General features: G+C 59.9%; 2 protein-coding genes across 9 annotated transcripts in view; one reads left to right on the top strand and one right to left on the bottom strand.

The window, feature by feature from the left end:
• Window positions 1–1,573, top strand: part of NTN1 (netrin 1) — a 186,114-nt gene extending 184,541 nt beyond the window's left edge. For both annotated transcript variants that reach the window (XM_039231558.1, XM_039231556.1), the window contains exon 7: window positions 1,186–1,573. In XM_039231558.1, coding sequence (XP_039087489.1) covers window positions 1,186–1,514 — 329 coding nt within the window. In that variant the 3' untranslated portion in view covers window positions 1,515–1,573. The remainder of the gene's footprint in view (window positions 1–1,185) is intronic.
• A 3,406-nt stretch (window positions 1,574–4,979) lies between these two features.
• STX8 (syntaxin 8) overlaps window positions 4,980–14,023 on the bottom strand; it is a 246,294-nt gene continuing 237,250 nt past the window's right edge. For 3 of the 7 annotated variants that reach the window (XR_005528320.1, XR_005528321.1, XR_005528322.1), the window contains 3 exons: window positions 7,439–8,993; window positions 6,135–6,254; window positions 4,980–6,027 (listed from right to left, as the gene is read on the bottom strand). Coding sequence is in view for 2 of the 7 variants with exons in the window: in XM_039231574.1 (XP_039087505.1) it covers window positions 8,792–8,993 (202 nt within the window). In the remaining 5 variants the exon portion in view is untranslated. Of the gene's footprint in view, window positions 6,028–6,134; window positions 6,255–7,437; window positions 8,994–14,023 lie in introns of those variants that run through there. The other 4 variants (XR_005528319.1, XR_005528318.1, XM_039231574.1 and 1 more) reach the window with 4 other exon arrangements.

Here is a 14,023-nt window from a genome sequence, read left to right as displayed (position 1 = left end):
CGTAGTTCCCCAAGTGGACCCCATGGGGCTCTGCTGACCTGAGATGCGCTAGCCAGGGACGTCTGCCGGCACCGTCGTTTGGGAAGCAACACACACGCGCGCGCGCGCGCGCACACACACACACACACACACACACACACAGTGTGTAGATTGAAGGCTCTGAAAAGTCCCGCAGTAAGGAAACCTCTTGACTTTGGTTAACCCACAATTTCACAACCATGTTTGAACCAAGTTCCGCCCCTCCCCCGCCGCTTTTTCTTTAAGAAGCACTTCCTCCTCCTTTTACAATACCTAATATTGTGCAGAAATGACATTTATTAACATTTACTAGGGCCCTGACGGTTCCAAGTGTGTATTTCCTGCAGCAGCAGCGTCAGCACCAGCTGGCGTTTTGGGAGAGAGGGGCCCAGCCCGGATCCACCGGATCAGAAAGTCTGGGGCGAGGCCACGTGTTTGACAGGCCCTCCAGGGGATTCTGATGCAGGCTCCCGTGGGGACCCGTGTACCGGAGGAGGAAATACTGGCAGAGAATTAGGATTGGGGGGGGTAGCCTGGGGAATTGGAGAGGGTCAAGGGAGGGAGGCAGCGGGGCAGCGGCGGGAGGTGGACAGTGCAAGGACCCTGGACTCGGGAAGGGGCGCCTTGGCCGCCTGGAAGACAGGTTCGTGGCGCGCTGCACCTGGCACTGAGGTCCCATTATGGTTTTCTGAGATTGGGTCAAGGGCGAGGTTGTGCTTCTGGTACTGAGGCTTGATGTTAAGTGACTGGAGCCTTTGGAAAGGCCGGGGTGGAAGGTTGGGGGGTCCCCACCCGGCCTGTGAGGAGTGGTCCTCGCTGCTCTCACGGAGGACACCTGTCCTGGACGGGTGGTCGGTTCCTGTAAGCTTCTGGCCTTCTGGACCCAGAGGGGGCCTGTGCCCACAGGCATTGCTGCGTGTCAGCTTCAAGCTGGGCAGGGGTGAGGCTTGCTGGAGCAGCGGCCCTGGGCCAGGCATCGCAGGTGGGCTTCCACGATCACCCACGCGCTCCCCAGTGGGGTACCCAGTGCAGGCACGTTCCAACCGCGTCTCGTCTTCCTTCGCCATCAGGTGGGCCGCCCCATCCTTGGCTTGAGGAGGGCGGGAGTCACAGGAACCAGGTGGGGGGGGGGCAGGTGGCAACTAGCCCGACTGTGCTTCCTTGCAGCGGTCCAGATCCACATCCTGAAGGCGGACAAAGCAGGGGACTGGTGGAAGTTCACAGTGAACATCATCTCCGTGTACAAGCAGGGCACGAGCCGCATCCGCCGCGGTGACCAGAGCCTGTGGATCCGCTCGCGGGACATCGCCTGCAAGTGTCCCAAAATCAAGCCCCTCAAGAAGTACCTGCTCCTGGGCAACGCGGAGGACTCGCCCGACCAGAGCGGCATCGTGGCGGACAAGAGCAGCCTGGTGATCCAGTGGCGGGACACGTGGGCGCGGCGGCTGCGCAAGTTCCAGCAGCGCGAGAAGAAGGGCAAGTGCAAGAAGGCCTAGCGCGGAGGCAGCGGCGCGCCGGGCTGGCTGGCGGGCGGGCGGGCGGGGCCGAGCGCGAGCGCGCTTTCCCGGGACGGGGCGGGGCGGGGGCGGGGCCGCGGCGGCGGGGGCGGGGCTGTGCCCGCGGCCCCGCCCTCCAGCCCCGCCCCCGCCGCGCGCCCCGGGCGGGAGAGATGAGGATGAGACTTAGCTACCTCACGGGCTCCTTCCAGAGCTGCGGCGCCCTCCCCGGGCGGGGCGGGGCGGGGCGGGGCCGGCGAGGGGGCGGGGCCGCCTGTCCTGGCCGGGGAGGGGGCGGGCGCAGAGCCGCGCAGGGGGGGCCGCCCCCGGAGAAGGGGGAACGTGAGAACTGTGAACCCGGGGCCGGGCCGGGGGCTGAGCAGCCCGGCCGACCACCACCCCGGACACAAAAGACCGAGACGCCCCTCCTTCCCCCGCCTCTCCTTTGTCTGGGGATCCTCACACGGGACCCCCGGCCGCGACAACTTGGCCCCCCCACCCCCGTCCGAAGGGGGCTGGCAGGCACTTGGGGGCGGCCAGAGCGGCCTGTCCCCCCAGCAGGCCCCAGGTGGCCCGTGGCCTCCGCTGCCACCTGCTGAGTCGGTCCTCCAGGGGGGTCGTGGGGTGGGGTGGGGGTTCCAGTCCGCGGAGCCAGAGGAGCAGAGAGCGGAGTCGGCGCCCGTCACCGCGCAGCTGCGCGATGGGTGCGGGCCTGGGACCGTGGCCCGTGCGGTGGGCAGTGGGCCCAAGGACACCCCTGAGAAGCCCCCGCCGGGTGGCCCCCGCCTCACGCTGGAGCTGCCTGTTGGAGGCGGCACTGCGGAGGCAAAACCTCCCAGAGAGTTTCCTTTCTGGAAACTTGGAGCCGGCCCCTTTATGACATTTTCCGGGGGGGGGGGTGCTGAAGGGGCAGTGACACTATTTGTGTAATGAGTCAGCTCCTGGGAGGGGCCTGGACGGCGTGGAATGCAGGTTTGCACCGGCGGGGGGGGGGGGCCCGGCTGGGGGGAGGGGGCCCGCGAGGCCAGCCAGGCTCTGCGGGCTCCGCGCTGACGGGGTGCCCGGCCGGTGGTGGCAGGGATGAGCAGGTGCCTGCGCGCCCAGGAAGCCATGACCACTGTGTGTTACTGCCCTCGCTCCTGGGTCCCCCTCCGCCCGGGGAGGGGGCAGAGGCTGCTGGAGCAGGTATGCCGGCCGAGCCCCCCTCCCCCGGCCCGGGGCCGCCCTCTCCAGCTGCCTTGGTCCAGCCCCGGGCAGTACCCGGACCTTGCGCCGGCCTCACACAGGGCCCATCCCTGAGCCCGCGGGCCTCCTGCCGCCCTGCCCGGAGCCCCGAGCGCTCTGCACTGCCCAGGGGCCTCTGGCCCATGTCCTCCCCCCCCCCCCCCCCCCCCGGGCACACTGAGTTACAGACCTGGCCTCCCTCTCGGTCAGGAAATCGCTTTCATGTTCTCTGCTCAAAAGGGTCCTACCAAGTCTGAAGCTGGCTGGCTCTCCTCCCCCTCCCCCTGCTTCAGCCCCGTGTCGCGGCCGCCTTGTGCTGAGCACCTGCGTTGTGCCCGGCACTTTACCCACGCGAGGTCACGTGTCCATCACGACAGCCCTGAGACGGGGAGGGGTTCTCACCCCACCAGGCCAGTGAGGAAGAGGCAGAACCAGGTTGAGGCTCCAGACCCAGGCCTCCCGGCCACGCTGCCCCTCGGTGCCCGCCACCCTGTGCCCGACCCACTCGGTTCCCGGCGCAGGCCCTGAGGGGGGCTCCTGGCCGAGACCCTGGTCCTGGCTGCTGCCTGCGGCCCGGGGAACAGAAGAGGGGTGGGGCCGGGCGGCATGGGCACAGTAGCATCTTGAGAGGTGGTGGCAAGGACGGAGGGGACTGGGTGTAGAAGTGGCCCTGGGGCCAAGGAGGCTGGCCTTGGCTCATCCTGAGACGCCATGGAAAGGACCTTCGGCCGCCTGGGGGGTCCGGAGGGATCCCAGAGGAGCCTGGAGAGAAGCCTGAGGGGCAGGGAGCAGGTCAGCTGCCTCGGGAAGGAAGAGCGAGGCGGAAGGCTGGGTGCCCAGGGACCCCTCCGGGCAGCCGGGCCTCCTCGAGGCCCCGCCTGGTGTGCTGAGCGCCTCCGCGCTTGCTGGGCCCCGTCCTTGGAAGGCTTGACCTCTTCCTCCGCCCAGAAGGGCTGCGCCCTCCTGGGTCTCCGTGTCGCCCCGGGTCCACGGGGGGCTGGCCCTGCCGGTCTCTGAGGCCCCCTCTGCCCTGGAAGCCTCAGGCAACAGCGCCTCTTGCTTTAAATTCAGCCAGCCTCCGGCCTCACCGTCTGCCCGACACCCCGAGGACAGGGGCTGTCCCATCCACCCGTGACCTGTCGCCCCAGTCACCCAGGTGGGGGCTGAGGCGCTAAGGACTTCAGTCCTCCCAGCCTGCGGTCCCCTTCTGGAGGACGGGGCCAGAAGCCGTGAGCCCCGCCACCAGCTGCGGCAGCGGGGGCCCCAGCCTTGGGAAAGCGCCCCCTCCCGGCCCCCGCCCGCCTCCCCGGGAGGAGCCGGAAGCAGGAAGTGAGGCTTTCCGGTTTGTACAGTTAGGAAGGGACGTTAACGTGGAACTAGACTTTGAAGAGTGTATTAACCAGAGTTGTGCTGTGTAGGTGTTCGACGACACACGTGCCCGATTAGTTCTTAAAACGAAAACAGATCGCCCAGCTGTCCCCTTCCTCACCTGCTGGGTGGTCGGGAGCCCCTGACGGGCAGAGTGCCTGCTTTACTGACACACGGTAGTAACACTAAAGAATGGGGCGGGGGGGGGGGGGGCAGGGAGGGACTGGCCTGCAGGGCGCGGCTTCTGCCCTGAGAGCAGCCCCAGGTGCCTGCAGCCCGGAAGGATGCAAGGAGGGACCGCTGTGGCGCCCCAAGGCCCTTCGTGTCCTCCTAGACCTGTCTCCATAGTGGCATGGGGGAAATGGGTACGCACTTCCTCGGGTTTGCCCCAGATGGGAATAAGGCTGAGGGCAAGGAGACGTCAAGGGATCAGGAAGTGGTCCCTCTGGGAGACTGGGAAACGTCAGGGTGTCAGTACGTAAAGGAAGCCCCCAGCCCCTCCCCGAGAGAGACTGGCGAGTGGATGAACCAGACTCGTGGATGGAGTCGCTGGGCCAGGGGTCATGGCCACGGCCGTGGGGGTCCAAATGTGTTCTCGTGGGGCCTCGCTCCCAGCCCAAACCAAGCTGGTCCCCCTCCTTACGTCACATCTCTTCCTTCTGCTCCTGAAGGCACTCCCGTCCCCCCACCCCCTGCCCAGACCCCTCCTGCGTTTCTGAGTTCTGTTCGCTCAGAATTGTAAATGTTTAGTTGTGACCATGACATATTGTTTGGGTCAGTGTTCCTTTCCAATGCATACTAATATATTATGGTTATTATATATGAATATATTTAATGACATGGAAAAAGTTGTGGATTTTCTTTTTTTTTTAAGTTTCTTTTTTTTTGGTTTTTGTTTTTGTTAGAGTTGTAACGGACCCAGATAGAACTTGTAACGTGGGCCCCACATGATAGAACTAAGTTCAGATATCAATTAAATAAACTCTTGTACACTGTGTGCTGTCTCCCAGTGTTTATTGGCGGCCTGAGCATGCGGGGGAAGGGGGGCGCTGGGGGAGAAAGTTGGGGCGTCTTCAGGCAGCTCTTATGGAATGTGGCTTCTGGCCTTAGAAGTTGCCAGCAACGCTGAGCCCTAACTACCCCAGAAAAGACCAGAAAAGGGCACCTTTGCTTGGAGAGCATCCTAAGGTTTGCTGGCTGAGTGCAACTTGGAGCAAAAGAGCTTCCAGGTGGGACAGTGTGTGTTTCAGTCCCCCCAAAACCTCCAGGTCAGGGCGGCCCCAGGGGACGGCAGAAAGAGGGGTCACCTGCCCCCAAATTCAACAGCAGGGCAGAGCGCACCTTTGAACTTCACCTCCGGATTCAGAACCCGCAAGTGGCATTTCTGCCTTTCACACAGTCAGTTCCTTCTGCTCAAAGCCCAGCAGAGACCCTCGAGGAAACGGCCACAGGTGGGGCTGGTGAAACCCGGAGGGGGTTTCCGGCCACCGCTAAAGGCCGCACGCGGTGCGGGCACAGGGCTGGGGCCACGCAGCCACCAGGAGCTGAGCTCACGGGGCTTCTCAGAGGCTGTATTTAAACTCTGAGAGTTGCGCTTTCCTTATTAAATCAACAGTTCGGTCACTAGGAACACGCCGTGTCCCCACGCCGCATGGGGCCGGGCCGATGTCACCAGGAAGCTGTCATTTCTGCGCCCAGCTGTTTCAGGGACGGGTGTCCGCAGCCTGGAAGGCAGGGAAAGGCTTTTCCTGGCTGCGCGGGGAGGTGACGGGGATGGGGGCCAGCCCAGCTGCCTCAGGGGTCCGGCTCTGAGAGATGGGTGCCTGGTCCTCCGAACCAGGGGCCAAAGCCAGACCAGGGGGGTCTCCGGTGTCCCCATCCGTTCGGGAGCAGCTCTCTGCTGGAATGGCAATGCCTGACACTGGGTACAGGTACAGGGTTCAGGTCTCAGTTGGCTGGACGGGCCGGGGGGGAGGGGACGCCAGTTCATACCCCGGGGGGTGGGGCATCTGTGGACTGAAGACCTACCTGCCGAGTCGCCGGGGCCCAGAGGCCTATGCTGCACGCGGGGGTCGGAGGCTCACCTTGCGTCATCCTAGGTCGAGGGTCCAGTTCTCAAGAACTTTCGTGACATGGCTTTTTTCTGTCCTTCATGAAAAAAGGTGTTTGTGCCTAAAGAGTGCCGTTACGCCTTCGGGACCCCACCACAGCCGAGCCCCGGGCCCCTGGCCAGAAGGAAGCAGCCTCACTGCCCTGGAGGGCCTCGAGCTGCAGCTGGGGAGGGGACGCACGGCTACCTGCCAAAGTCAGTGTGGGAAGCAAGCCCGAGGTGGCCGACCGGCCCATTCAGACACGGCCGCTGATGCCTGAGGCGGCTGGGCTGCCCTGTCCGGGGCTTGGGGCCCAGCGTGGATACGGCCCAGACAAAAGCCCAGACCCTCCTGGGCGAGGAAGCCTCCCAGGCTCTGCCCCGCTTTCGGGGAGGCCAGGCCCCCTCATCTGTAGAGCTGCCCCCGCTCCAGACGGTGCCCTGCCCGCTGCGACAGAGACAGCCGAGGCTTCAGACTTTGTTGAATAGACCTCTCTTTCCACGCTCTCTTAAGACTAAATAGAGACGTATAAGGACCACGCCAAGACAAATGGGGAACGAAAGGGCCAACAGAGCCAATGAGACACACGTTGGACGGGTGAGCTCCCTGCGTATCGAACTGGAGATGCCTCAGGGCCATGAGCCATTGACGGGAAGCGGTTAAGTCTTCTTGTTATTTGCAGGAAGTTGGGAGGAAGTCTGACACTGTACGAAGTGATCAGAGGAAAGACGAGTCTCGGCTCGCTTTTTAAAATAAGGTGGGGGGACACACCATTTAACTTGGGCCGGGCTGGGCTGGAAAGCCCGATAGAGAAAAGGGGATCTTTGGTCCTATGCGGAGAGCTCCCAGTGTAAGCTGGGGCTGAAGAAGTGGGGCGGACGGGTCCCGCGGTGGCTGAGGGGCAGTCGGGGGAATTCTGCAGTGGCCACGTGCAGGGCACAGCTGGGGCCCAGGGGACCCTGAAAGGAGCAGATCGTCCTGGGGCTAATAAAGACTAAGGTTTAGTTACAGTTACTGATAGTAATGAAATTTCAACAAAACCCTAGTACCCACTATAAGCAGGTATATGGATTTCTTTATATGGTATCAACCTTTAAATGCTTACGATTAATAATCACCTAAGTTAAACAATACTTATAGTGCTATTTTGATACAGTTTGCTTTCATGAAGAAAACGCTCAAGGGGGGTGGGGGCTAAGGCCCTGTCTCGCCTCTCTTTATGCTCAGGGTGAGGGGTCTTACCGTCCACACGACCAATTCAGAGTGCGGGACTGTGGGAATGCAGGCCTGACACCTTGCAGGGGGAAGCTGGCTGGGACATGCCACCTTGGCATTGGTCACTTGACTCCGGGGTGGGTCTTGGGCCACGGATCCCCCCAAAGTGGCTCATTCCAGCCAGGTGTCCTTTGCTTCAGAGCGGTGGGTGTTTCCCGTGAGAAGCCCAGTCCTGAGGACACTAATGAGCGGGGGCAGGGTGGGGGGGGGGCTTCCTGCCTGGCACCACCCTGCCCCCTCCCTGGCATGGCACAGCCCAAGGCTCAGATGGTAGGTCCTCACATTCTAGCCGGCCAGCTCATTACCCCCTCCCCTGCCCGCGGGCCCAGAGAAGTGCAGTCACTTGTCCAGGGGGCCCAGCTAGCAGGGCTGGGGCTGGGCGCGGAGCCCGCTCAGTCAAAAGAACAGAAGCTGCTGTATGCAGACATCGGCTCAGTGTTTGGCTTGAAAAGGCCTTTCCGTGTGACTGAGCCAGGACGCCATGGCTCGGGTTCAAAGACGCCCCACCAGTTGCCGGGGCTCCGTGCTGAGCAAGTCAAGAGGAGGTGAGAAAGTCAAACAGACCTTCAATGCCGCCTCCCGGGAGCCCCAAAGTGGAGGGGGGGGTGTTCCAAGGAGATGCTGTTTATACGGATTTGGGGTTTCGCACGACAAGGCTAGAAGACAGGGGTTTGCAGATTCTTGATCTTCCTTTCGGTGATCTGTTAGCAACCACCCGCCTCCCCCGTGCAACAGGGCAAAAGCCTTCGAGGGCACCGCACCGGCCGCGAGCCTCGGCCCCCCTTCCAGCACGGCCCATCTCCTTCGGGAGCTCACCCTTCGCAGAGGCACTGCCCCCGATGCCCGAATCTCGTCCTTCTCCGAGCCCCGACAGATGCCTCCCAGCCTGACAGCGCCCCACGCTGGCGCGGCCACTTACCATCATGCTTCAGCCTTGGAAAATGAGGTCACGGTCCCAGAGGAAAGGGACGTGCTTGGCCCGGAAGGTGATTCCCCCAGTGGGGTCCAGCTTTCTGAGTGATGGCAGCAGCCCCAGGCGCAGTGACTTGGGCGGGGTGGCGGGGTGACAGGTACACACACGGACCCCCGTCCCCCACCCCCTGCCTGCACACACAGGGACTCACTGTTTCCTCCGTGGGCACATGACGTCCCCAGGCAGGCAGACATTCGTGGCCACTAACTGCCGCAAACCACCGGCAGCCACGGGGCACGACCGCCGGTGGGACCCTGGGCCAGCGCCCCAGTGACCGAGGTGGACTCTGAAAGGGTCACGTGGGGCCTGGAGCGCCACGCAGCCCTCCAGAGCCGTCCGGCTCTGCTTTACCGAAGCAACGCACAGCGGACCTTCAGAGCGTCGGGGGAGTTTATTGAGAGCAGCTTTTGCGTGTAGCAACGGGGTGCCGAGCTTCTCTCCACCACTGGCAGCGTCACAGCCGGGGGGCCCCTCACTGCCACTAGTTGGTGGGCCAGACCGCCACGACCACGATGGCCACGAGCAACAGTAAAATCACCATGATCATCCCTGGAAAACAGAAGCACGAGAGATGCGTTGAGCGATCTGGACCCGAAGGGCATCGCGCAGCCTGTTAACCACCTTTCCGGGGGACCCCCCCCCACAGTCTTCAGGGTGTGTTCAGTGTCGGGGGCGGGGGTCAGCCGCCCTGGGGGCTCTGGGCTGCCGGGTGCAAGGCTGGGGCTCCGGGGGGGCCCGGAGACTCGTGGCGGGGCACAGCATAGGATCACGTGGTGGTTTGGCCACCAGCCCTGCCCACCTCAGACTGCGAAGCTGTTTCCAGAAAGGTCAGTCCCAAGAGTCCACTCCCTGTGCTCTTCTAGGAAGCCACTAACACACTGCGGATGTTATTAACTAGGTACCTGCTGGCCGTGTGGGGCTATTTAAATTTCAATTAAAATCGGGAATTAAAATTTAAAATTAATTAAATAGGGAAGCCTGGTGGCTCAGTTGGTTGAGCGTCTGACTCTTGATTTCGGCTCAGGTTATGATCTCAGGGTCATGGGATCAAGTCCCACTTCAGGCTCCGTGCTGAAGACGGAGCCTGCTTGGGATTCTCTCTCTCTCTACCTCTCTCTGTCTCTCTCTCTCCCTCTGCCTCCAACCCCGCTCTTGCAGGCACTCTCTCTCTCTCAAGTAAAAAAGTAAATAAAAATTTAAAAAATACATAAAGTTAGAACTCAGTTTCTCAGCTACACACCGTACGTCGAGCGCTTAAGAGCCACCGTGCCCAACGGCTACCATGTGGGACAGAGACAACAGAGGCCACTTCCTTCATCACAGGAAGTGCTCCTGGGAGAAGTGACGTAAGCTATGGAGCTGTGATGCTGCCCCCCCCCCCCCCCCCCCCGCCCCGTTCTTACGCCCCTAGCTGCTCTGCCAGCATCTGGAGCAGAGACTTCTCACATATTTGTGAACAAATGGACACGCGGCGCTTCCTCGACACTCACCCTACGTGCTCAGACAGCTTTCCGACGTGGGAATACTGCCCTCCCTTCTTGGGTCGGTTTTGTTAAGTTATATTTTCCTGGGAAACTGCCTATTTCTTTCTGAGTGCTCGAAAGCACTGGTGTAAGACCGTTCATGACATTCTCTCATAATTCGAACACTGTGCTCTGTGTGCTTTTTTTCATCTCTTACACCACGTAGTTGAGCATTCTTTTTCCCGGTTAGGCTTGCCTCAAGATGCCTCTTTTTGTTCAACTTTTCCAATAATTGGTTTTTTTTTTTAAGCTTCTTAATTTATTTTGAGAAAGACAGAGACAGTGTTGAGCAGGGGAGGGGCAGAGATCAAGAATCCCAAGCAGACTCTGAGCTGTCGGCACAGAGCCCAACACAGAGCTCAAACCTGTGATCCGTGAGACCATGACCTGAGCTGAAACTGAGAGTCAGACTGAGCCACCCAGGTGCCCCCGAAGAGTAAGTCCTGACCCTGTGGACCATCTCTCATTTATGTTTGTTTTACTGAATTTCTGCATCTATTTTTGTTAATCTTCGTATTTGTAGACTTTCTTTGGCTTTCTCTCTGCTGTTCTTTCTCTAAACTCTTGAACCAAAAGTCAACTCATTCATTTGCCATCTTTCTGGCCCCTGTAAGCCTATAACTTCCCACGTGAAAAAGTTGCACCGATCTTAGTTTCTAAATTCCATGTATTTTGAAATTTTTCTGTAACTTCTTCTTTGGCCCAACAATTATTCAGAAACGTGTTTTAAAATTCCCAGTTATAGGACAGTTAATCGTCCGACTTTGGCTCAGGTCATGATCTCGCAAGTGTGTGAGTTCGGGCCCCGCGTCGGGCTCTGTGCTGACAGCTCGGAGCCTGGAGCCTGCTTCAGACTCTGTGTCTCCCTCTCTCCCTGCCCCTCCCCTGCTCACGCTCTGTCTCTCTCCCTCCCAAAAATAAACATTAGAAAAAAAATTTTTTTTTAATTCTCAGTTATAACAAAATGTGCTTATTGAATATATATTTTAACTATTTGAGATCATAATAACACACCCTATTTCGATGTGGAAATGCCTGTGACTGCCACTGGTGACAAGGCCCTCAGGAGTATTATCAGTACTGTGGTTTGCTGCCTATGCTCTTAACGGAAGACAGGGGTACATCTCAGTTGGAGGTTCGTGGAAGTAAGAATGCAATCTGCTTTCCCACCCAAGTTCACAGGCGCCCTGAATCCTCTCCACAGACCTCCAGGGTCCGATGCAGTCCAAGTACTATGTGTTTTCAATCCGACGCATGTAAGGCGGAACACGCCCCTCGTGTTAAATGCTCAGAAGGGACTTATAAACATCCGGCCAGCTTTCTCGTCACCTCCCTGCGAGAGGGGCGATGTTTTCCTAAGATACCCTCTTTCCCTGATGATCTATCTGATCTTTTGAGAGTACGCACCCCGTCGGGGGCCTAAGATTTCTCTCCCTGATTTCATACGGACACAGACCCAAGTCTCTACATCAAGGTTGAGCCAGACCTGGCTGGTGGTCTGTTTCTGGACAACCCCTCAGCCAAGAGATGGTTTTCCTGTTTTCTAAGGGTTGTCAAAAAAGACCAAGAAGAAGACGTGCCCCGCCGCCCGTGGTCTGCAAAGCCTAAATTCTTTGCTGTCTGGTTTTTCACAGAATCGTGCCAATCCCTGCCCTGCATCACTAAGGCCGATAACCTCGCGGCGGCCTCGGTTCATCCATTTAGGCTCTGGTTCCAGCTCTTGCTCCCCTTCCTTCTTCTGGGGATTTGCTCTCTTCCTTGTAAAGACAGCGGTGCGTTAGCATTTCAGGGGAGAGGCTGTATTGTGTTATCTTACCTTTTGAGATGCTTGTAGTAAGGGGTGTGTGTGTGTGTGTGTGTGTGTGAACGTCACCTCGGTCCATCTTCTCGCCAGATCCAGAGCAAGTCCCCTTTTTGTGCATTTCTGCCTCCAGAAACACCTTCAGGTTGACCGAGAGCCCCACTGGGCAGGAGTCCCACGGCTTCCTGGCTGAGCAGGGACATCGTCCTGCTTAATATCAGGGACAATCCTAGGAATGGAGGACGCAGATGGCCCGGGGAGCACCGGGGGCGGCTGCTCGCGCTCTAGAGCCCACGCTCCCCCCAGGACAAGGGGGCGGCCTGGGCGTCGAGGGGGGCTCTGGACTGGGGGGGAGGCCAAAGGAGAGGCCGACACAAGTGACCCTGAGCCTTCGCGTCAGGGTGGTGATGAGCACAGTGGACGGAACAAGAGAGGGGAGCGAGAGACGAGAGCGGCGCCCGGCTGGGAGGTCGGCGCCACACGCCCGGGGTCAGCCCGTACATGCACAGCTCACGGTCCACGGGACGAGGCCACTGGCACCTGAGTGGCCGAGACAGGGACCGAGCCCGCCTGGTCGCTGCCATCTCCCCAGCGCCACATAGAGCCTCGCCCACAGAAGGCGCGCCGTACATCCTTTCCTATATAAATGAATAAATGCACCGAGTGACTGGAAGGGACGAGAATAACCGGTAAGAAAGACAAAGGAGGAACAGTCGACAGAGAGAGACAGAAGCTGAGAATATGTGTCAAGGAAGCCGAAGAAAGAGAAAATTCAAAAAGTGGTCCAGAACCTTGAAGAAGGTTCAGGAAACCAGGGTGCGCGGAGGGTCAACTGAGCAAGTCATTTCAAGATGGCAAGTGACGGTGGCCGGCAAAGGCCAGCTGTGGCCTTTTGGATTCTTTGGGCCAAAGAGCAGGTGTTTACATGTCTTAACCACCCGGCGATCCTTTCTCTTTAAGAGTCTGGCCTTCTTGGAATGAGGCCACGGCTCTGGGACCTTTCTTGAATGGAGTCTCTCTTCTCTGAAGGATGTGTTAGGAAGAGTCACCGAGGCTCGTTCTAAAGCCGGGCAGGGCTGAGCGGTGCCGTGCATGGAATATTCCTGCGCTCGGGCTTCTGTCGGATCCCCTTGCTCATCTGCAACTTAGCGGGAGAGAAATCCCGTCTCCATCTCATCCACGAGGGAAAGCTCCCTTCCCGAAGGCCCTGCTGCTGCTGGGGAGAGGGGGGAAGAGGGGCCCTGGGATCCAGGTGGCAGTGACCCGTTCCACGTCTTCCCCTTTCTCTGCACCAGTGGGGCCCGTGCAGGGGGTATCCTGGCTCCCGACACGGCGTGGGGCTTATCAGCGACAGGGGCCCTGACTCCCCTGGGCTGCATATCTGGGGTACAGAGTTTCTACTCACTTTTCCCCCCGTCTCCTCTTTTCCCTTCCTCCTTCCCTCCTTCCCACGGTCTACGGTGGCAACTTTGAAACAGATACAGAAGCAGATGAAAGAGTGTACGGTGCCCTGTGATGCACGAGGCTCGATTCGCGGCCAGCCTGGCCTCACCTGTCCCCTCCCCCGTGCCCTGCCCCCGGTGTGTTCTTTTGAAGTGAACCCCAGACAGACATACTTCATCTCCCGATACTTCAGTGAGAACCCCTCGAAGATAAGCCATCATTAAAAAAAAAAGGCCCCACCACGCGTAAGCACCGATAGTTTGCTTCTTCTCGGAGACAGAGGTGGGGAAGAGCCTCGGCAAAGTGGCTCAGGCCGGAGGTCACGGGAAGATTGTGACTCGTGTTCTGTCACGTGTGACAGAGAGAACTCCTTTCTTTGGCCTCGGAGTGGTGTTGAAACCCCAGGGGTCGGCTCGTCCATCCCCCAGCGACGGAAATGTTTGACATTTCAGAACGAGGCAGGACAGTTGAACTTCTGGGAACCTGCCAACTGCTCAAACAATGGCTGCTCTTTGCCCCCGGCCCCAGCGCGAAAGCACCTGGCGGGGCCCCTGCGGCGGGATCGCTTCCTCCCTGCCTCGCTCAGCGCCGGGGCCGGGCAAGGCGGCCTCTCCCTCCCGGCACCCAGTGGCTCCTGCGGGGGGCAGGCGGGGGGGCGGGGGCAGGCGATGCCAGAGTTACGGGAGTGGAAAAAAATGTCCGCTTCCCTCGGTCAGGTCACCAGGTGACGATTACTTGACCACTTGCGATACTGACGGGTCCGCTCACGGCAAGTAAGGAGAGCTGTGAGGGGCCGGGGGGGGGGGGGGGGG

This window comes from Hyaena hyaena, unplaced genomic scaffold (assembly GCF_003009895.1).
Source record: "Hyaena hyaena isolate Hyena2069 unplaced genomic scaffold, ASM300989v1 scaffold_58, whole genome shotgun sequence".
Classification (NCBI taxonomy): Eukaryota; Metazoa; Chordata; class Mammalia; order Carnivora; family Hyaenidae; genus Hyaena; species Hyaena hyaena.
Note: the sequence above shows the minus strand (reverse complement) of the source record. Positions and strands in the feature narration are given on the sequence as shown.